Below are 22,768 nucleotides of genomic sequence, written 5' to 3' on the forward strand. Positions count from 1 at the left end.
TGCTTCTCAGGATCCCTGTTTTCCCACAGACTAACCTAGTCATGCAGGTCTAGAAGTGGAATTCATAATGCTAGTTTTTAAGTACTATTAAAATTATTAAACGGTTAAATATTGAGGCATTGGGCACCACAATGCATTAGTCCCTTCTTGGTTTCTAACTCATTAATAAATTTGTTTGAGCAGGCACTATCTACCCTGAAAATTTAAGAGATTGTGTCATGTAAAAATAGTATTGGAGTGCATTATTGAAAACCGTCATAAGGCAAATAGACATGGAGAAAAACTGGGTGTGCATATGCAATATTTATTCTCAAAGTTTTTAGCTAATAATTATTTTAATGTTATATAAAAAATGCAATGATACAATTTAATGAGCAAATTCTTAGTTATTTACAGTCTGTGTTATATTCAATGTCATTTTCGTTATCCCAAAAAAGGAGAATGGAGATCAGCTAAAACTTATCCCTTCTCACTTCTTCGGAATTTGCAGGTAGTAGGAGAAAGGATGTTTTAAAAAGTATTTTGTAGATGAAGTTATTTCTAGACAATACTCTAGAGACAGAAATGAAAGGGAAACTATCAGACTTTTTTCCATTTTCAAGCAAAGAAATAATCCTCTTTCACTGATGATTAAGGTTTTAATGATGAGATTCAAAGCCTTAAAATTATCATTTTCAGAAAAGCTTTCCAATAAAGTCTGATTTATGGGGAAAGGAGACTAACTGATGGAGGAAAGTATTTCTTCATCTTCTAGAAAAGTCAGATTCTCTTTTCCTCATTTATTCTTATTCACAAATACACGAATAAGGCAAAGCATTAGGGTTGACAGATTTGAATGAACTGGAGCTGTAGCATTAGAAAAAAATTATTAATACTATCTGACCAGTACAGACCTCCTAAAAGATGTGTACCTTACACATCATTCATAACGATACAATGTGTGAACATAATTTTTAAAATAATACCTATTTCAGCTGAGGAACTATCCTACCAGATCCCTCTGACTTGCTAAAAAATCAGTATACATTTTTGCAGTTAATAAAAAGCATTACTTTTTCTTTTAGCAATGTAAACACATTGCAAAGATGGAACAGTTTTTAAACACGTTTCCACGCTATTTTATGCACTGCACAGCAGCGACCAAGGCAGAAGGTGGATTAGGAATACTAAAGGTTAGATACAGAAATACTTTTAGAATTACAGAACATCTGAGTTCTATGTGTGTATGAGAAGAGACCCACAAGAATCAGAGTCCAAAGCCTGACTCCACACAGGGCAACCTAAAAGTTAAACCATATATCTAAGAGTCTTTTCTGGTGTTATATATTTATAATTTTCTAGAAATAAGTTTATCTAATGAGACTGTTTCATGTAATTGCCAACCTTCACTGCAAGCTTCATTAATGTAATTAATTACCTTGATAAAAATATTCAGCGACTGTTACATGTTACTTGCTTTACAAATTAAATTTTTTTGATCAGATGTTTATCAGGACATACATTCCTCTTAAGGACTTTACAGATATTACTTATAAGAACATGTACAAAATTTCAGCATCTACCTTCCCCTAAACAGCCTACTGAATTTAAAGGTTGATCTTTATTTTTTTTCTTTGCCACTGTTTGAAACAGCGTAATTCTTTAAGGTGCTTGTTACAAGATCTTTCAGTGTCCCGGGACCAAGTTATTCTCTGCTTACTCCTGTCCTCTGAATTTTGGGTGTTTGGTTTAATGCTGTATTTCCCAGTTGGTGAGCCATACTTCCTTATGGAGATATGCCAGTATCAGGCGGAAACTGCACAGCTAAGTTCAAGCTACTAAATACCACAGAAGTGGTGCTATAGTTTTATAATAATATTTTTTAAAAATTGGAAGAACTTCTATGTACCCAGGCCACCATGAAACTACTAGGATGGAAGCAGAATATTGGAAGAAAAAAGTAAATTCTGTTTTGCTTCCCACTTAACAAAAGGTTTATCTCTTTAAAACCAAAACCAAACCAAAACACAGCTCTGCCACCTTCAGAGAGGTAGAATAATTCTGAACAGTGATACTTCTCGATGAGAAAGCAAGAGATTGCCCAACATCCCCATTAGAAATTAGTATATACTGTCTCTGATGGTATCATAACATGATATACCATCCTGGCATATCAGTATGCACAAACATTTTATCTTCCACTCTCTTCCTGCAAGCAAACATTTTATTACCATAAATGCAGTAAACTAAAGATCAGATACTGCTATTTTTTCCTCTGTTCCTCTCCTTTAGCTACATTTATGAACACTTTACTCTGTTGCAATAAAACAAATAACTTCAAAAATATCTATGAAGTATGGTAGCAATAATTTAGTGCATAGCTATATGTAAATATTTCATAGATATTTACATATATTGAGAGAGATATATGAATGGAAACCAAAAAATAGAGTCATGATAATATGTATGGCAATTCTTATGAAAAAAACTATATGCTTGTAAAGGAGGAACAGGTATATATTAGAAGACAGTTTTCAGTTTCCCTGTTTTGGTGGTTTGTGAACTATGCTGTATTTATGACCATCTTAACTTCTCCACAGGGAAAGTCTTATTCATGTGTTAATGTACTTGTGAAACACACTCTTTTGTGTTGAAAATGCTGTTTCAGCTTCAGTTCTACATTGTCACCTGTTCAAGCAGGGCTTTGAGTTGAGGCAAGACACTCTTCAAATGACTGAACATCCAGATTGTCAGATATGAAGATTATAATGTCATTTTATACAGCACGGGTCTGGAAGAAACCACTATTTTATGTAAAAAAACCAAACCCTACCCTTGAGGACTATACAATCAAAACAAGTTCAAGTATTTGGGTAAAATCTTACATACCCAATACCCCCAAAAAATGTCGGCAAAAATTTAGTCTGGAGATACATTTCAATTTCCCTTTACAGCAAATGTGAATTTTGGATTAGCGAAATAACATGGAAGACAGTGGAATGTTGCAATATTGGTTAAAAGCCAGTAACAACTGAACCCCTCTGATCTTGCTAAAAGGAAAATGAGTAGGGAAATCACTCAACTTTGTCATGTCAGTTGTCTAAGACAATGGTGGGACTTGGTGATCTTAAAGGTCTTTTCCAACATAAATGATTCTATGATTTTATATAATTTTAGTGAGCAACATAAACTATGTAAACAGTCACAGTTATAAGTAAAAAATGATCAGTGTTTGTAGATTTAAAGTGACCACAGAAACCTATTTCAAGTTTTTGAATGGTATCTTCAAAATCAAGTCTGACTTCAGTTCCAAAACCATTTTATCCAAACCCTCCCCTTAAAAGTTCTGTTTTCCCACTAACTAGCCCTAAGCATTCTACAAGTTCTTGACACTCTGGAGAGACTCTGTACACAGGCACTCCTTTTTTCCATGCTGGTCTTGCCTATCCCTTTGAAGAGTTAGACTGATACAATAAACATTGCAGAAGGAACCCTTGTTTAACTCATTCCAGTCATGCTACAAATGCATTGGAAAATGAATTCAGTTTTTCCACCAGTTATCTGAAACATCTCCGTTTCATAGACACAGTTGAACCTCAAAAGCGTAGCAATACAGCCAGCAGTCATAAAGGTCAACACATTCATGCAAGTAAGGCAATGTCCATACCTATGTGTTTGCATCATCTGCTGCTTTCATTCAGCGAAATGTAATTTTGAAAATATTTGTCATTATTTCTCAAAGACTTATTTAATTCTATGTAATATATATAAACAGTATATATATTACAGTATAATAAGATACAAATTTTACAGAAGTATATAATACAAGTATATGATTATATATACAGTGTAATTATAACCCTCTGACTTCATGGCTTGGGATGCAACTTCTGAGAAATTATACCTGCGCTCCAGTCCCTATTTCAATAACTATTGAAGTATTTTATGTCAATGGCAACAGTACCCATAGAAAGGCTGATACTGAGCACTTCCATGGCTGCACAATACTCTTGGGGGGAAAAAAAAACAACCACCAAAGAGCCAAGGTAAAATTCCTGCTTCAAATCAATCGGAAAGGGATTTAAATTTGGATTTCAGATACCACTTGAATAACTTAATTATGGTCATATAAAGGAGGGAACAGGAAAGTACAGTCTCCAGGTTGTAATCTATACCTGTTTTGTCTGTGAATTTACTCTCACCTCCAAGTATTTTGTTTAAAAAGTGAAAAGATAGAGGTAGAGTGTTAGGTCAACCAAAGAGTTTAATTCAAGCATAATGTATTTTTCTGGTAGAGCATAAAAATACTGTACTGCCCAAACAACTTTGTATGGCCATCAATTTAAAGAGGTGATGAAAAGAAAAATACAAAAGATATCTGAATAATACAGTTGAGCCACTTTAATGGGAATTTTCTAAATTTTTCAGTTTAAGGCAGATGCCAGAAATGGAAAATTTCAACATAAACAACTAAAATTTGGAAAAATGATAAGCACTTGGGAGTAATGTCTTTTGGCTTTGGCAGAAAGCTGCATGCAGCTTTAGCTAAAGACCATGCTACAAGCTTCACCTTAAAGATTTTATTTATGCCTGCAACAAAACCAGGAAGGACTGTGCAACAAAAATTCGATTGTGCACAAAGTAAGCAATATTAGCTTCTTCAAAATGGAGCAAACTTACAGACATATAACAAATAATAATTTGATGTACTGGCTCAGATGTAACTGTTGCACAAAATAAAATCTGCTGCTCTCAATATTTTAAGCAAAATAATTTTGGAGAATGGTAGAAAGGTCACTGACAACCTTGGCTTACTGATAAAACTACCAATTTTTTAGGGATGGAAAGTAGGGAACACACCAAATCTACTGGTAAGTGTCTACATAGAATTGTATTGCCCTGTAGGAAGGAAAAGAATTTTAGGAATCTTTATAATCCTGCCTGGCCTGTAAAAACAGAAACAAAGAGAGGTCAAAGGATCTCAATGGATGGTTAGACTGCAAAGCATGTGTACAGCAAAATACTTTGACATTAATTTCAGAAAGGCAAGCACTGTTGAAATTACTTTGGACAACAGACAGTAACAAGACTACTGAAGCCTATTCATGTCAGTAAGAGTATTATAAATAATTACAAAATATCAATGTTATTAGTAAGAGTATTATAAATAATACTTTGCAAGAAGCCACAATGCACATACACACCAGCACAATCCAAGAATTAAACTTCCAAAGCTAAGACCTTAGGACAATGACAATAGCTTTTTTTTAAAAAAAAAATATTTTTCCAATCCAAAGCATGCAGTTCAAGAAAGAAAGTCCAAATGTTTGAAATATAAATATTTACAAATTGAAACTATTTATCAGAGGGAAGAAGCTGAGCAACCCCTAGTGGCAGCAGAAAAATAAACTTTGGAAAAAAAATAATTTTGCAGGACCAAAGCATTTTCAAAAATAAATTAATTCATAAACACAAATTCATATCTTATATGCAGTGTCCAAAGCTGATGATAACATTTGGAAAAAACTAGAAGTAAAAAGTCATGCCTGACTTGTGGCGATTTTCCCCTAGAATTCAATTAGAATGTGATAACTGTGTTTGGTAAAATACACTGCAATATAGTTACCTTACAATATATTAAGAAGTATCTTTTTATACATCTTTCTCAAAGACATTGCATTTTTTTCCCTAATTCTAAGATGTCCTAATGCAGCTACTGCCAAATTTGGCATCATCATTTAGGGAGGGATTTGCAAATACCATACCAATGAAATGCACAGTCTGGTATTAAAACAACCCAACAAACAACTCAGACTTTTTGTGTTTTGTTTGAAAATTATTATCTAAAATTCAGTTTTATTAGCTCTCTTCTATAAACTTCCATTTCCTTTTCCTTCTTTTATGCTTGGAAATAACAATGAACTGTAATCAACAACCCTGCCAGTACAAACAGTACTTTCTGCCTTCTCAACCTTTTTGAAATTTACTCCACTTGAGTGAGATTTTCTGTGTTAGCCATCAGCTCAAGGTCCTCATGAATACCCATCAGAACAAAGTAGGTACAAAGACAGAGATGAATGTGCCTGAAAACATCAAAGAATTCAAAATATATCTGAACTGTATAATTTTTCACAAGTTATCCGTGAACATGTACTAAGAGGAAAAGCCCTTGCTCTATCACCACCAACGATTCTGTGCTTCTAGCCATCACCCATATAAAAGGTCATTGCTTCATAGAGTCAAGGTCATTTCAGACACCAGAAGTCCAGATGCCAGTAGATAATAGTATAGAAATAAAAATGAGTTCAAAATTATGTCCTCTTTTTTCCAAAAATGTAATATTGAAGACAGTATTTCCAGAATCAAAGACAACACTGACAGACCTAAAATCACACTTAAAAGTGCAGTTATAATAAATCACTTTGGAGCTCAGTTCTTCTTGATTTTCAGTGTGCTTCTAAAGTGACTGTTAGGTCCAAAAACTAGTGGACTAGCAGAAAGTTAATGGGCTTGTTATTGGAACACCTGCATCTATTCCAAAGATGAAAAAAGAGGATCTCAAAGAGAATTTAAGTCAACCCCTAAGAAATCACCACACACTGGGAAAAAAACCAAGAAAAAATACCCAAGAAACACCCCCCCCAACAATTTACTTACCATATTTATACTGCTATATCATTTTGTGCTGAGCTGAAGCAATCAGCAAAGCAAAAACTTAAGTGCAAATTGCAAGCTGGCAATTTAAGTTTGGAGCTAGCACACAACTTCTGTGTGATAGACTAATGGCTAGCTACTTCAGAGCCAAGACATCTGACATACATATCTTACATTCACAGAAAGACAACATGACAGATATCTTTGAAGAATTTGTGAAAATAGTCTTACTAACATTTTTAAAGATCTCTGATTTCTTACTGAAAAATATGTACAATTTTACTATAAATAATCTATTGGTGAGGCATAACACTCTGTGCCCTCAGGTGTTGTCTTACTAGATAAAAAATGCTTAACAGACCTTTTATTTTTATTACATTCAAGAAACTTCTATTACATTTAAGAAACATCATGTAACGAATCACATGGAAATATTATACCTCCAAGTTGCTGAGGTGTTGTTTTTCAAGGAGCTGTCGCATTTCTTCCAGCTTTTCCTGGAAGAAGAGTCGGTTACTATCCACGTTTGTTCTACTGCTCTCTTGTATTGTTCTGTGCCAGCCAACCATTGCTGAAATCGGCTTCTCATCGAAACAACTGTTTCTAGATGCTGATGAGGATGAAGTGTCATCTGTGGTTCTTGATACAAGCAAATAACTTATTAGCTTGGCTTATTTCTATGTGTCAACCATACACTTTTAAACATATTCCTTTCCAAAGGTATACATCATCAATAAATGCCTGACAAGTGAAGGACAGCTATACTATATGTAACTACAGGTGGTGCTGTTAGTATTATCTAAAACTGTCCAACACTTTCCATTTTAAACCTTCTGTTATCTATAACTAGTCATACTTCTCTGATTGGGTTGTTGGGTGACTGCCTCAGGCTGAATCAGCCTGGAAAATGTCAGCCAACGGTTTGGTCATTTACAGAAATGGAACACAGAAGGTTTTATGTTTTTTTTAAAAAAAACACAAGTGAAATAGCATTTATTTTCCCATAAGGTTGGCTTATATAGAGGATGACTATATACTGATGCTATCAGATATTCCCCTACTTCAAATAGCAAAAACCCTTTGTAGTATCTAGAGACCCTAACTCCACTAATGATGTGTAATCTTAGTAATGTGGTACACAAAACAATTTGTATTTGCTGCCTGAAAAAAAAAATAATCTGTGAAGTAGCTAGTGTAGCTGGACATTACAGCACAAACATACTAGTAGGCTGCAACAAGGCTTTACCATGGGTCAGATTCTACTGTCTGTACTGTATCTCCTTCCTCCAGAGATCAGACCACACTGCTGCTCCTCCACCCAGCCACCACTCCCACCATCCTCAGGGCTATTTAACCACTTAGCTGAACGAGCTACAGCTGCACATCATCCGTGTCAATCAACCCACTGCCTTCACGGCAAGGCCACAGCTGCATGTTATCAATGCTAATCAACCCTCTGCCTTCATTCCTCTACAGCTGGATACTCTGGTCAGGGTGAACCCAAATTAAGATGAAAACATACATTTCCACAGGCTGAGAATTAGCAAGAAATATGGGGCTGGTTGATACCCTGGAATCAAAGAAACCAAGCAGCATGTGAAGCCAAATGACAAGGAAAACATGCAATCAAGAGATTAGGAAGGCAGGGAGCAAGCAACAAGATAATTTCAAGAATAAAAAGAAGATAGAACTGGAAAAAGCTTGGGTAAGGTCACTAGGAATTGGAACCAAGTTTTGGAAAACAAGAAGCAAGAACTAGGTAGATATCGAGCATGACAAAAACAAGAAACAAGTAGTTTAACCAATAAGAAAGGTAGGTCTTAAAAAACCCCACCTAAATAACCTACACACCAAAACCCACCAACTCATAGGCAGATTAAGCTTTAGTCTTCTGGAAGTATGACTATTAGCAGGTTGCCAGCTGTGCTTGACTGCATACGTGGAACAGTTTAGCAAAGGAGACTGACCCTGTCTCTTGGCTCCAACCTGGTTCAAGGGCCCTAAACTCCCTTAGTTTGGCATATCCAAAGTGGCAGTTACAGGAATCTCTCACCAGATACATGCTTTGGGTTCTTACATCTGTTCAGTAGAGACATAACCCTTACAATTGATTAGAAAGACAAGCTTATGTCTTGCTCATTTAGGATCAAGTATTTGTTGTACTCCACAATGATTGCAAATGGTGGTAGAAGGAGAATAGATATTGGAAACAGATTATCAGTATAAACTTTCAGTGAAGTTATTTGTAAAATGGGTATAACATTAACAAAAAGGGGAAATCAAGCTTGTATTTTACCAGCTTGACCAGGTCCAATATTTAAAATGACACTTTGTCTCATCAATCACTGGATTTTAAGTAACAAACCAAACCTTATTGTTCGTGCAATATGCAGATGCTTTCCAGCATTCCCAGGATGCATTTCTCCATCTATAATTCCTTAGCAGCATCAGCATGATCCTTTAAATATTGCTAAATTGGCTGAAGTTGTTTAGCTAAATTGTTGCAAAAGTGAACTTTTAATCTGCACCTAAATATGGAAATCAGGCTTTCATATATTTCCCTTTTTTACTTTTTTTTAATTGGAACCTGGTCTGACAAGATGCTCTACCATGCATATTTTACCCATCCTCATTTTCAGTGAAGGCAATGGAGAAGATGATATATCTTTCACATATAGGCAATATGCAGTGTAGGAACTGGTCAGAAGATACAACTATTTCATGCTACACAAAGCTATCTTCTTTAACAGCTGGCACACCTACTGAGCAAATTTGAACAATGCAGACACACAACACATACACAGACCTCATCTTTCTCTACTGTCTATCCAGCACAGATGCATTATTAGGAAATGTGTATTGTTCTGAGCTGGAGATGGCTACCAGGTGTCTAATACAGGTACAGAAACTCAATAACCCCTTTCCTTAATTTCTCTCCATTTCTTCAGCTTAAGTTTTCACAGTTGGTTCTTCTGAGCCTTCACCTGTTTCGTCTTCTTTCTGTATCTAAAATTATACTCCCTTTTAAAATCAATCCCTTTTCTTTTTAGTACATCTGTGTCAAATGGGTAAATAGTCTAATGAGACCTTTTCTGTATTTATTACAACACTTACAGTTTTAGGACAATGGAGAATGGAATCCCATCAAGATTATTGTTATTTTTCAGAAGACTTTATACATAAAAAGGTTGCCTTAATTGCACTGATCTAAGCAGAGAGATACATTTGGCAGAGTCTGAAAAGGAATTTATAATTCCTGATGAGATGCCTGATAGCGAAAAGGGAAAACAACTTCCCATATTTATTTACGTAACTTAGAATTCTGCATTCTGTATTCTTTAGAATGGAAGATGTCCTCCCTCCAAAAACATTCTGTACCTATCCACTTTTAAAGACTTTGTTACTGTGGACATACTGATTTACACCTGCACCCCTGAAAAAATTTGAAGGTTTCTTTTGTGTGTATGTGGGGTTTTGTGTCGGGGGAATGGGAAAGTTTCTTGATAGCTATTTGGATGTTTAGACTATTTATATTTATATAAGTTTCTACATTTCAACTTTTTTTCAGAGAAAGATTTTGATTTGTCATAATTAAGTTTCTATCCCAAGACAACCTGATCAAATACAACTGTTTTTAAACACAAACAGGGAAATAGCTCTTGTACAAAGTGCAGCGTACCATTTACACACCTGTGTGCACACATCCCAATGCCTGTCAGCTAATGAATTGAACAACATTTTTGCTTCAGCATTTGAAAAGTAATCCTTACTGGAAGCAGAGTAGCCCTACTGCAAGCACAGATACAATCTCTCACTTATTAGGTGTTTCAGGATTTTTTTCCTTTCTCCAAGAGGAGGCAATATGTCTCCATTGCTTTAATTTTTTTTACGTTTTTTAAAAAATAGACATTAAGTATTCTAGAATCTTATAAAATTGACCTATATCCAGTTGGGTCTGCAGCCATATTTATCTTGAATACTTAATACAGTATTCATTTTTTTCCTTTAAAAGGGGACTGTGAATGAATTCCATACATTTTATTTCTGAGGGAGGGTGAATTCTAAAGATCTTACAAAATTTTTGGTTTAAGTGTTCATAGAAGTGTAAGAAGAGGGAGAAAACCAGAAAAAGATCTACTACCTCATTTGAGTTAGTTATTAGCAGTCTCAGAATTTCCAATTAAAGGGATTATAAGACATTTTTAAAGCTTTACAGCTCAGAACCAGGGAGTTTTGAAGAAACTTTGAGAACCTTCTCAAAATGCTTATCTGTATCAAAGCTTACTTTGCTGTACTGATTTGCAAGAAATTTATTTGCCCTTTAAGAGAAATTTGCACAAGTTTTGGAACCAAGTCTGAAAACCCAGAAATGCCACTTTTATGACCCACACAAACTGTGGCTCCCAGACCAAAACTAAAAGGAACAACCCTGCATAACATCCTGCAGCAGATCAGAAGAATCTATTCTGCGTAGCACGTGTTCAGTTTGAATCTCAGTGCTTAGTAAGGAATTGCGTGAGATGCAGACAGAAATGCAGAGAATTTTCTGTCACAAGGAAGGAATACAAATTGTTAGCATTAGAATAAGTGAAGCTTAATTGCATATTAATTTGTATACCTTGCCCTGATACACAAGCCTGTACTGCAATAACTTAATTCTTTTTGCCTTATTACTATACTCCCAATATTCTCTACGTCCTCCTTCACCCAACCCACATGGCTCCTGCCCAAGCCTCCTAGTTGCCAGCTGGAGAAGAGGCAGCACATTCTGTGGCAGGTTCCAAGATATTTGAGTGCTGTCTTATCTGTATTAACTGGCTTGTGACCTGTCACTAGGTCAACGTGGACTCAACTTTTAAACCTTTTTCAAGCTAGTGTCACTTGTTTGAATAATTTCTTCTTTGCCCAATTGCCAATTTCAAACTTGTAGGAATATAATCATTTTTGAGATTCTTAGCTCTCTCTCAAATTTGGTTACTAGGGGAACACACACTGTAAAAGAATATGAACATACAAATTTAATTTCCTTAGGAAATCAGGTTATAAAAATGATAATCAGTTAAAGAACACACTATCATAATTACAGAATAATGAATTTTTAAAATTATACAAATATAGTATGGAGTGACAAGACTGTTATACAGTAAAAAATGGTAAGTGGTCTGAAGAGGTCCTGAGAGAAAAATGTGAACCCCTGAGGCACAAGGAGCAGTTTGAAGAAAGATGGAAAACAGGGAAACAAATGATAAATGCAGGGGTAAGATGCACTGAGCCGCTGTCCTTAATCGAGCCTATGAGTGAAATAATACAAACGATCAGGAACCTTGAGACAGGGTTCAGAAACACCTACATTTTTTTGCCACAACTTCAGCTTATATTTAGCAGGTAGGTTTTTTGTTTGTTTGTTTTTATGGCTGCAGTCTTCCTTTATTATGTCAATACAGTGTAGTATCTGCAGAACTATATGCATGTTGACTGACAGATAAGCATGAGTATTCAGCTCTAAGAGGCATGAAATATTTTCTCAATTGTCCGGTTTATTACCTGAAAACATGTATTAATCAGCAGTGTATACGTAATCAAACTGAATATTAACGTCACAATGAAGAAAACACTGAGGCTCAGAAGTAGGGAGACCACTTTTAGACAGAATTCATCTCTATTCTGAACACCTGCACAATTTACAACATACAGAAATGAACTACAATAATAGTTACAATAAAAGCAGCAACTAAAAAAAAACAACCCTGAATTGAAACATTAGATAAATGAGAGATTAGGAAGGGGATAATCAGGGAGGATTATCAAATACAGCAGATAAATAAACTATGCATGAAGAAGCATTCTGTTATAAGTCATGGTATCTTAGAAAAAGTGCTTGGATAGAGTGAAAAGTATGCAATTCAAATTTCATGTGATACAAAATGAAATTGCAGGCCAAATTGTTGTCAGGATGCTCAAGATACATATAGAGAAAGAGAAAATTAAAGGTATGACAGCTGGATTGAAGATAAAATCGTGGGATGAATATACAAGCCAAACTATCCTTGAATGTCAAAAAGAAAAAATCTGAATAAGAATAAGAATAAGAAGTCTTCTACACAGAATTCTTTATAATTCATACAAGAGCAGCCGGTTTGATAACCACGGCAATCTGTGTCAGGCTGCAACTGAATGAGGACTGGGTTAGCCCCAGGCAGTCCCAGAATTCCAGTGAAGGGAAAAGGTTTGTGTCGTCTGCTGTCTTACCAAATAGACACAAACAACTCAAGGATGTTTCATAATGTTTCATTGGAACGCTTCACAGAAGTGCTTTCTTTGCCATGAGAGAAACAGCCTACAATTTCTTAATGAGTAATTGTCTGCTGCTTATTGAATACACTAAGCAATTTACTTCCTTTGATCATCAGAGTAAACAGAAATGCTTACCTGAAGTTGGTTTTGTTCCTGCTGGGGAAGCACAGTCCTTGTGTTAATAATGATCCTTTAATTTGTTCAAGAGCTTCTTCTAACTGAAAAGCTGCTTTTGTCTGGACTGCAGGGATTAGAGTAAAAAACACAATGGAAAAAATATTTTAAAAATTGGAATATTTTACCATAAATGGTTTGGTTAAGTTTCTGAAGTTTGGAAGCATAAATCCAGAGTGTTAGAATAAACTGAGTGGTTTAGCATCATTAGACATGCTAGAACATCTCTAGTTCCTCTGAAAAAAAACCCTCAGTCTATTTAAGTGTTTACAGTAACACATCTATTCAACAGTCTTGCTATTTGTTTTTAGACTGCATTGTTGAAGAAGTAGGAGGATAAAAAATTCATCACTAGATTTGTTTTTACATCGTGATTATTGTATCATGCATTAAGCCAAAGTTATGGCTTGCAGGTATTTTACAGAGGCCAAATTGTAACTTAATAATCGAATCAGCGGAAAAAGAGTCCAGACAGGCACAAGGTGTTGTCTCTTTCAAGTAAGTAAAAGTAGGGTAGAAAGTGGTAGAGGCAGAACCGCTATAAAGGAAAACCAAGGAAAAAAGTTGTGATTCATTGTATTGTTAAACAGTCTGGGCTGTCAGTAGAGCTATGAAGAAGCCCTAAACCATACTGTTCTATTTTGTTATTTTAATCTGACATTTGATCTTGAAGTCAGAGACATTACCTCACAGTTGGCGCAATTGCAGTTGGGAGAGTAAATCTGTTAAAGAATACCTAAGTAATATACCATATCTTAAGAGTTTCAACACTGGAAAGTTGACTGGAAGTCAGACTTGGCTGATGCTATTAAAAGCTCCTGCCAATCTGCATTGATTCCAAGGAAGCAGGAACAAAGTTGAAGTGATCATTATTTCCCAGCAATGAAAGAGCAGCTTAAAAAGCTGACTAATTCAGCAAAAGTTATGTAATACATTAATACATGTTAAGTCTGCTTTTACTTACTGATAAACAAAATGCATATTCTTGAATATTTCATATTCAGGGGTTCAAACAATGGCCCATTATACCATCCTAGTAAATTCCCGTGGCCTTGTAACATCTCACACCCAGCTGTGAAAGCACAGTACTGTCAGCAATAAGCAAACTGCAGTGAAAAAAGTGGAGAAAATCCAGGAAGCCACAATATCCCAAGCAGGTAATGTACTTACTGTGACCATAATATAATGACATAGCTCACAAAGCAATTTGTAGGAAAAAAAATGTTGTGGGGGTTTTTTTTCCCTCTTCCCAATTTTGTCATATGTATCAGATTTGACCTTCCTGTCAGTTTTGTTTATATGAATTCAATTAATTTGAGTGAAGTTAATTGTTCTGTTTGCCTCAGTTACACTCTACTAATAGAAAAACACTTGTGAATAATAGTTAAATTTTCATTTACAAACCCATTTGCTTGTGCTGAGAAAAAGGCAGATGAGCACGCTGGAACTTATCAGTCACTTTCTGAAGTTTATTTTTCCTCTGCTGCAGAACTTGTTCTCTAAATCTTTGGGTTTTTTCTTCTTCTTGCTTCTGTTTTTCTTCAAAGGCTCTGTATTTAAGAAGCAGAAGTAGATGATCCCTATTTTTCTAATTAAATTTACAAAAATATTAGTAATTTACTTGCTTATCCATTTGCAATTTTAGTACAAAAGCCTGCTTGTCCATAAATTAAATGCTATAAACTCAAGCACAGCTGGATTTCTATGGTTTGTCTGAACATAAATGTGACAGTGGGTGGTGAAGAAGAGACACACCACAATCTTTTTATTTTTAGCTTCAGTCAGAGATTTGATCCTTTCTTATATCTGAAAGCTGTAAATGTATCACAGTGGGCAGATCAATAGGAAGGTGAACTGCAAATGCTCTCTGTGTGTGCCTTTAACGAGCTGTTGGGGAAATAGTAACAGTTTAGAAGTTGTTATTGAGAAATAACACAAAGGAACTACAGCTTTTACCTATAAAGATGTAAGTTAGCATCAGTTTCTAGTCATTGTGAGGCTTCCTGAATGACAATCAGTTTAGTAGCACAAAATGGGATACAATAGCAACGTGAAACTATGATTGACAAGATTAGCTATTCAGATTTCAAGGGAATTCAAAACACTGAACCAAGATAGCTGATTGTAAGGCTTATTTAAAAATGCACACAGACAATTTCATTTCCAGAATGAACCAGCTACCTGCAGCCAGTAACATCACAGGAAAATGGGATGGATTGCGCAATAACAGTGGGAAGGCTACAGTCCCCAGCAAATCAGCAGCTGGTATTTAGAAAGTAGTGTGGTATATAAACCAAAAATAAAATCTCCTATTTATTTACGTCAAGTATGTCTTACTCAGTAGCTCTTATTTCCAGGATATTCCAGTTATTTAAACAAAATATCTGTTAGCTACTGCCCCAGATTGTATCAAATTCTTAAACTGATCTTGAAATAGAAACATCACATAGCAGTGAGACAATAAAGAAATTACTTTCTTGATCCTCAGGCAACTTCTGTAAAGATAATTAGTAGGCTGGTTTTTTCCCTGTGTTGAAGTACTGCTGCTAACACAAAACTGAGGAGCTTGGTCAGTACAAAAGAAGCAAAAACATTGACAGCATCAGATAGGTATATGGCTTCTGCTAAGTATTCACTTTGAAAAATATCTGTGACCTAAGTTACTGAAACTTTCCTTTCCAAAGCTATACTTGCTCTTTTTTGTGCAAGTGATGTTGTTTATTACTAGTAAACCAATTAACTGAGCACATCTTGTCAGAAGCTAAGTATTGTTAATGCCGAAGCTGCTGCATTTTAGAGGTATTGACAATGGATTGATACAACACTGTCAGGAAAGATTTCATTACAAGTACATCTAGAAAAGGCTGAAAACAGAAGACCTCAATCCACAAGCTCTCTGCATAGTCTCTGCTCGTTAGCTTAAAAAGTGCTGTGCATTTAGAGGCTATCGGACTGGTGGTCAGCCTTGGTATTACTTTGTTTAAAGGTAGGCTGGTGGTGATTGTTCAAAAAACCACACAAAATACACAGAAAAGTTTTACTCCACAATGCAACACAAAGAGAATGAACCTAAATGACACAAGTTTGAGAACAGAGCAGAAGCTCTGCTATTTTTATAGATATAAAGGTATATCTATAAAGGTAGATTATATCTTCCTTTAGGGAAGATATATTTGCTAAAGGGAACCGACTGCTGTTACTTTTCAACAGAAGCTTTATAAATCTAAGGTTGACATTAAATTTGTTCATGCTTGACCAACTTGATAGATTTCTACAAAGAAATCACTGGCTTGCTAGATGAGGGGAGGGCAGTGGGTATTGTCTATGTGGATTTCAGGAAGCCTATTGATACTGTCTCCTGTAAGATCCTCATAGATGAGCTGTTGAGGTACTGGCTGGGTTAGCAGACATGGAGGTGGACTGAAAACTGGCTGAATGGCTGGGCCCAGAGGGTGGTGATTAGTGGCACAAAGTCTCGTTGGAGGCCAGTAGCTAGTGGTGTACTCCAGGGATCAATACTGGGCTCAGTCCTGTTTAACATCTTCATTAATCATAGAATCACAGGATCATCTAGGTTGGAAAAGACCTTTAAGATCATCAAGTCCAATTGCAAACCTAACACTGCCAAGTCCACCACTAAACCACGTCCTAAGCACCACATCTACATGTCTTTTAAATACCTCCAGGGATGGTGACTCAACCACTTCCCTGGGCAGCCTGTTCCAATGAGTGACAACCCTTTCAATGGAATTTTTTTTCCTAATATCCAATATAAACCTCCCCTGACATAACTTGAGGCCATTTCCTCTTGTCCTATCACTAGTTATCTGGGAGAAGAGATGGACACCCACCTTTACAGCCTCCTTTCAGGTAGTTGTAGAGAGTGATAAAGTTCCCCCTGAGCCTTTTCTCCAGGGTAAACACTCCCAGTTCCCTCAGCTGCTCCTCATAAGACTTGTGCTCCAGACCCTTCACCAGCTCTGTTGCCCTTCTCTGGAAATGCTCCAGCACCTCAACATCCCTCTTGTAGTGAGGAGCCCAAAACTGAACACATTATTCGACGTGTAGCCTCAACAGTACTGAGTGCAGAGAGACGATCACTTCCCTAATCCTGCTGGCCACACTATTTCTGATACAAGCCAGGATGCTGTTGGCCTTCTTGGCCACCTGGGCACACGGCTGGCTCATGTTCAGCCAGCTGTTGACCAAAAATTATTTGGATGATGGGTCAGACTGTATTCTCAGCAAGTTTGCAGATGATACCAAACTGAGATGAGTGGTTGATACACCAGAGAGTCATTCTGGCATCCAGGAAGACCTCAACAGGCTGGAGAAATGGATTGACAGGAACTTAATGAAGATGAACAAGAGGAAGTGCAAAGTCCTACACCTGGGGAGGAACAACCGACCAACCCTGGGCAACAATATATGCAGGGGACCACCCAGCCTTGCAGAAAGGACCTTGGAGTCGAGGTGTACACCAAGCTAAACATGAGTCAGCAATGGGCCCTTGCGACAAAGAAGGCCAACGGTATCCTGGGCTGCACTGAGCAAAGCATTGCCAGCAGGTCAAGGGAGGTCATCCTTCTCCTCTACTCAGCACTGGTAAGGCCACACCTGGAGCGCTGTGTCCAGTTTTGGGCTCCCCAATACATGAGAGACATGAACAGACTGGAGACAGTCCAATGAAGGGCCACAAAAATGATGAAGAGACTGAAGCATGTCTCCTAAGAGGAATGTTCAGCCTAGGGAAGAGAAGGCTTGGGGAGGAACTTATCAACATCTATAAATACCTGAAGGGAGGATGTAAAAAGGACGTAGCCAGGCTCTTTTCAGCAGTGCCCAGTGCTAGGATCAGAGACAATGGGCACAAACTGAAACACAGGAGTTTCCCTCTGAACATCAAGAAACACTGTTTTTACTGTGAGGGTGTCTGAGCACTGGCACAGGTTGCCCAGAGAGGTTGTGAAGTCTCCATCTTTGGAGATACTCAAAAGCTGGTCCTGTGTAACCAGCTCTAGGTTTGACCAGATGACCTCAAGAGGTCATTTCCAACCTCACACCACTCTGTGTGAAGGTTAGAAGTAGAAAACTGACTGTCGTACTTCATAACGCACTCATGTCTACTCTCCGTATGTCAAAGGAAAAAGAAATATGAAAGAAACAATTTCAGCTTTGAAATTAAAGACCAGCAGTGCCAAGAATAACTTCTGATACACGCATGTAAGCCCTGTCAGGGAGAATTTAGGGTGCTGTCAGGTGAGAATGTGGAGCTTAAGGAAGTCATGCTACTCTTGAGGAACCATCATCATAGCTAACACCTTTACATGTGCTACAAGGCTAATGGATCTTGGCTCATACACAGAGCTGAGACATGACCTGCATAACTGTCAGGAAAAAAAAAATAAATTCAGTTTCAAGGAACTTTTTATTTCCAAATTCCTTTCTTCCATATATGCAATGACCCTTAATTTTGATTTATATTTCACAGCTTATTAATACTGTATGTACTTACTACCTTTCTAACATTAGACAACTAACTCCTTTTCAGTTATTAGGGGAAGACTTGTCACCACAGACTTCCATTTGAACTGCTTATTATACTTACAGTTATGCCATTCTCAATTATCACAAATGGAAACAATTTCATTTTATGAATACCATACCTAAATTTTTAATTGGCTCACCTGAGTAACTTGGATTTATACTGTGTTTCTTAAGGCTGCAATGAAATACATATGGAAATGTATTTATGTATCAATGAGTATTAGTTTAACTACACTAGTCTGTCAAATATACGCAGGCTGTCTGGTATTTGCTTTTATGTTAAGAGTATAGCATTTCAAGCCCAGTAATAGAATAAACAGTGTTCATCTGAGATGTGTAGTGTTCCAGTGGTACTGTTCCAGAAAACTAAATAAGATATTTAACCTTTCAGCTGGGACTCAGTTTACTATCTGCAAAGGTTGTGGGTCGCACAATGTCTTTTAATCACTCCCAGGTGATTATACATCCTCTTCCATTTTTATTTGTATTTCAAGACATATGCTGACAGCACATACTGTCAAGCTAAAGTGGCAGAAGAAACAGTATCTACTGCCTGTCGTATGAGTTACCAACATATTGCAATAAGTAAACACTGTACAACAGAAATCATCTGATATGGGAACTATGGGGGATGAGCGTTAATGAGTTAACAACAGGCAGAGGTCTGAGGCTCAGGGGCTTGCAAAGAGGAACTCCTTGCCTCTCCAGTATAACCATCTATACATACAGGAACATCTGCCTCTACAGTATACACAGACTAGTCTCCTGTATGTGTATGATCTCAATGCTAGGGAAAAGCCCCCTATACCTATTAAACTACTTACAGCACTTCACTGAAACATCTCAGAGTATAATTTACTTAATCCATTTGTCACAGAATATTTAATGACTTTGCATTCTCATGTATGCAGAAAGACTGAATAATCAAAGCTCTGTTTAAAATTTCAGTACAGAATATCCTGTACTAGAAAGACTTTGCATTGTGTTTATTGGGGTGTGGGAGCACAAAGCCCCGCCACACTGGGGAGGCTGTTATGCCATGCAGGCTGAAAAATGTACACTTCAGAAGGCAACAACTGCCTGTGTGCTGGCTGGTACTATGCATCTGAATGCATGTTTCACACATCCATTGCAGATCAGAGCAACCAGATGAAAGCGCTACTTACCTTTACTTTATACAGTAAGAGGTGACTACTGTGAGTTTCCAAAAAGTAGTGAGTAAATAAGAATATTTTTCTTTTTATATTTTATTTGTGCTATAGCAAGAAACTGGATTAGTGAAACTTTCCAGCCTAGATTCCTCTAGAACAAAGCAGTGAAGCTATTTAGCAAAGTGAATATGCAAATAATTGAAAGATACTGAAGTGTCTCTAGGTTTTGACTTTTTTTTTTTTTTTAAACAGTCTCCCACCAGAGGAACCCTAGTTACTTACCTTATTCGTCTGTTTGTCTCTATCAAATATTTCTGTGCTTTACTCTGACATATTTTTTGATTTTCCTTCAATGCCCGATGTTCCTCTTTTAAATCCCACTCAAAGTGAAATGTTAAAGCTCCATCCCTAGTATTATGTTAAGGACAATGGAAACTGTAGCGAACAGCTCATTAAAAAATATAGTAAGTAGCCTTTTTGATTGACTTTATATACCTTTTCGGGGAAGGGCAAACTTTACCCATGAGATAGAAAATGCTGATATGCCTTTTGACTAAGTACACAACAGTTGGTCCCATAATTGTATATTATAGTAATAATTAAATTTATGTTCATCCAGAAAAAAACGTAACTGCATTTTACTGTTTACAGTGATTTTAAGAGAGGCTTTGCATCAGCAGGTGAAAACCTCGCCCTTGTTACGTTTATTTGAAGAGACATCGTTCTGTTGTTATTTAAATCTGTAACATATAGATACATGTATCACGGGGAAAATGTTTCCAATAGTAACAACCGGCCCCCTCCGGCAAAGGATTAGCTGTTTACACTGAAATTCGTCAATATCCCTGGATAGAAGCTATCCATGAGCAGGAGCGGTCCCGCCCCACCTCAGTAACGGTTTCAGCAGCACCCTACAGGCGGGGCTCAGAACTTGTGTCACTGTTCATTCCTTACATTCACGACAGTAAGGATCCCCAAGTTAGGGTGGAGAATACAATTCTCAGTGGCAGCACCTCTTCGAGGAAGGAAAACAAGAAAGCTACGAAGTTGCCCGAAACCCCGAAAGTACAAGTTTTACTTGGCGCCGCTGCCGTGGCGATCCCTCGCGGCGCGGGATGGAGGCGGCTGCCCACCGCTGCCGCCCGCAGGGGCCCGGCGCAGCCCCGCGGCCCCACCGCCCCTGGGCGAGGCACAGGCCGGTGCCCGCGGGCCGTGTCCCTGCGGGGCGGCCACCCCCGAGGCCACCCGCCCTCACGGGCCGCTTCACCGCCCGCCCCAGCCCCCCACCGCCGGCCGAGCCCCCGGAAAGATACGCTGCAGCCTGCCGCCTCCCACCCGCGCGGGCCTGGCGGCCGCCGGGAAGATCCTGCCTGCGCGCCGCCTCGCCACCCTTCTCGCTGGGCTCCATCCAGCGCCCCGGCCCCGCCGGCCCCACACCGGAGCGCGCCGCACTCAGTGCCGGGCTCCGCTCCGCTCCCCAGCGCGCCCCGGTCGCGCCGCCACCACCGTAGCAACGGGGACGCCGCTTCCTTCGCAACGGGGCGGGGAAGCGGCTGGGGGCGGCAGCTGAGGGGCCGGCGGCTGAGGGGGCGGTGGCGCAGGGGGCGGTGGGAGCGGCTGAGGGGGCGGTGGCGCAGGGGGCGGTGGGAGCGGCTGAGGGGGCGGTGGCGCAGGGGGCGGTGGGGAGCGGCTGAGGGGGCGGTGGCGCAGGGGGCGGTGGCGGTTTGCCTGGCCCTGCCGTTACTAGACTTGAAGCCAGGCCGAGGGACAGGGTGAACGGGGGCTCCGCTGTGAGCGCAGCCGCCGGGGGCCCGGCCCGGCCCTGCCCGGGGTGGAAGCCAGGCGCGGGCACTCTCCGCGTCCGCCCGCCCCTTCCGGCACGCCGCCGTCGCGCTCCCCGCCCGGGCGCGGTGACTGGCGCTCGCCGAGGTTTCCATCCTCCCTGCACTTCTTGTAACTAACAAATGCTGTTTAAACACAAACAAACACCTTCCCCCCACCCCACCCCCAATTAAAAAACCCCACAAACCCAAACATAAAACCCCGGTATCCGAACAAACGCGTTTTTAATGAGTTTTTGCAGCGCGAACAAGCGCCTCGCTGAGCCCGTTTGCTGCCGGTGGGCTCGCAGAGCTCTCTGCGGATCTCTTGAATCTGTTGACAGTCAAGTCTTGGAGTTAAAAGCATAATCTTTTAACCGCAGGGTGAAGAAATCAGAATGAGAAAAAAAAAAGTTAAATTATATAAAATTTTATAGAAAATAAAGTATATTAAAAGTACATAAAGTTACATAAAGAAAATAAGTTCTTAACACTGCAATTTTTTTTTTCCCCCCAGGCGAAGCAGGGTGTGTTGTGTTGGGATATCGCCATGCCTTGGATGAGCTGTCAGCAAAAGGCTAACTGCCCTGGTGATTTCCTGGCGAGACATTTCTCGGCTGTTGTATTTGAGCTTAAACCAATTCTTCTCTTTTTCAGTGTGCAGCTGTTCTATGTCTTTGACTAGAAGGGTAAAAATAGTACCAGTCATTTGTAAAATACTTTTCTCCACAGACACCCCCCCCACACTCTGTAGAACAGCTTGTGAAGTAGGTGTTACTACTACCATTTTACAGTCAAGACTACTGATGCTCAGGTTGTCAAATGTGCTTAATTTTTATAATATCCCAGCTCCTCACGTCCTTCAGGCTGTAGGATGAGAAGATGACTAGCCGAGGACCATGTATTTCAGGACTGTATGATTTTTCTGGGACAACAAGCCTAATCTCAAGTGGTTAAGAAATGAAAGGTCCCACTCTGGCAACTGGTTTGAAAGAAGTTTCATAAATTTTACTGTGGACTAGAGACCGATATTCCAGTGAAGGATAAAGATCAGCTCTTAAATCTTTGTGGGATAGATTCTGAATTTATTACAAGTTTTATTTGAAGGCTGGAGCTGCAGAAAAACATTTTTCTTTCCTTCTTGTTCCA

The 22,768-nt window shown here is 38.6% G+C and overlaps 1 protein-coding gene across 1 annotated transcript in view; it reads right to left on the reverse strand.

Annotated features, from left to right (window-relative positions):
* Positions 1–20,377, reverse strand: part of CEP126 (centrosomal protein 126) — a 34,426-nt gene extending 14,049 nt beyond the window's left edge. The window contains exons 1-5 of the mRNA XM_055802864.1: positions 20,295–20,377; positions 20,082–20,207; positions 14,506–14,651; positions 13,063–13,168; positions 7,074–7,272 (exon numbers count right to left, since the gene is read on the reverse strand). Of these exons, the coding sequence (XP_055658839.1) occupies positions 7,074–7,272; positions 13,063–13,168; positions 14,506–14,651; positions 20,082–20,207; positions 20,295–20,377 (660 nt within the window). The remainder of the gene's footprint in view (positions 1–7,073; positions 7,273–13,062; positions 13,169–14,505; positions 14,652–20,081; positions 20,208–20,294) is intronic.
* Positions 20,378–22,768: the final 2,391 nt, after the last annotated feature.

This window comes from Falco peregrinus, chromosome 4 (genome assembly GCF_023634155.1).
Source record: "Falco peregrinus isolate bFalPer1 chromosome 4, bFalPer1.pri, whole genome shotgun sequence".
NCBI lineage: Eukaryota > Metazoa > Chordata > Aves > Falconiformes > Falconidae > Falco > Falco peregrinus.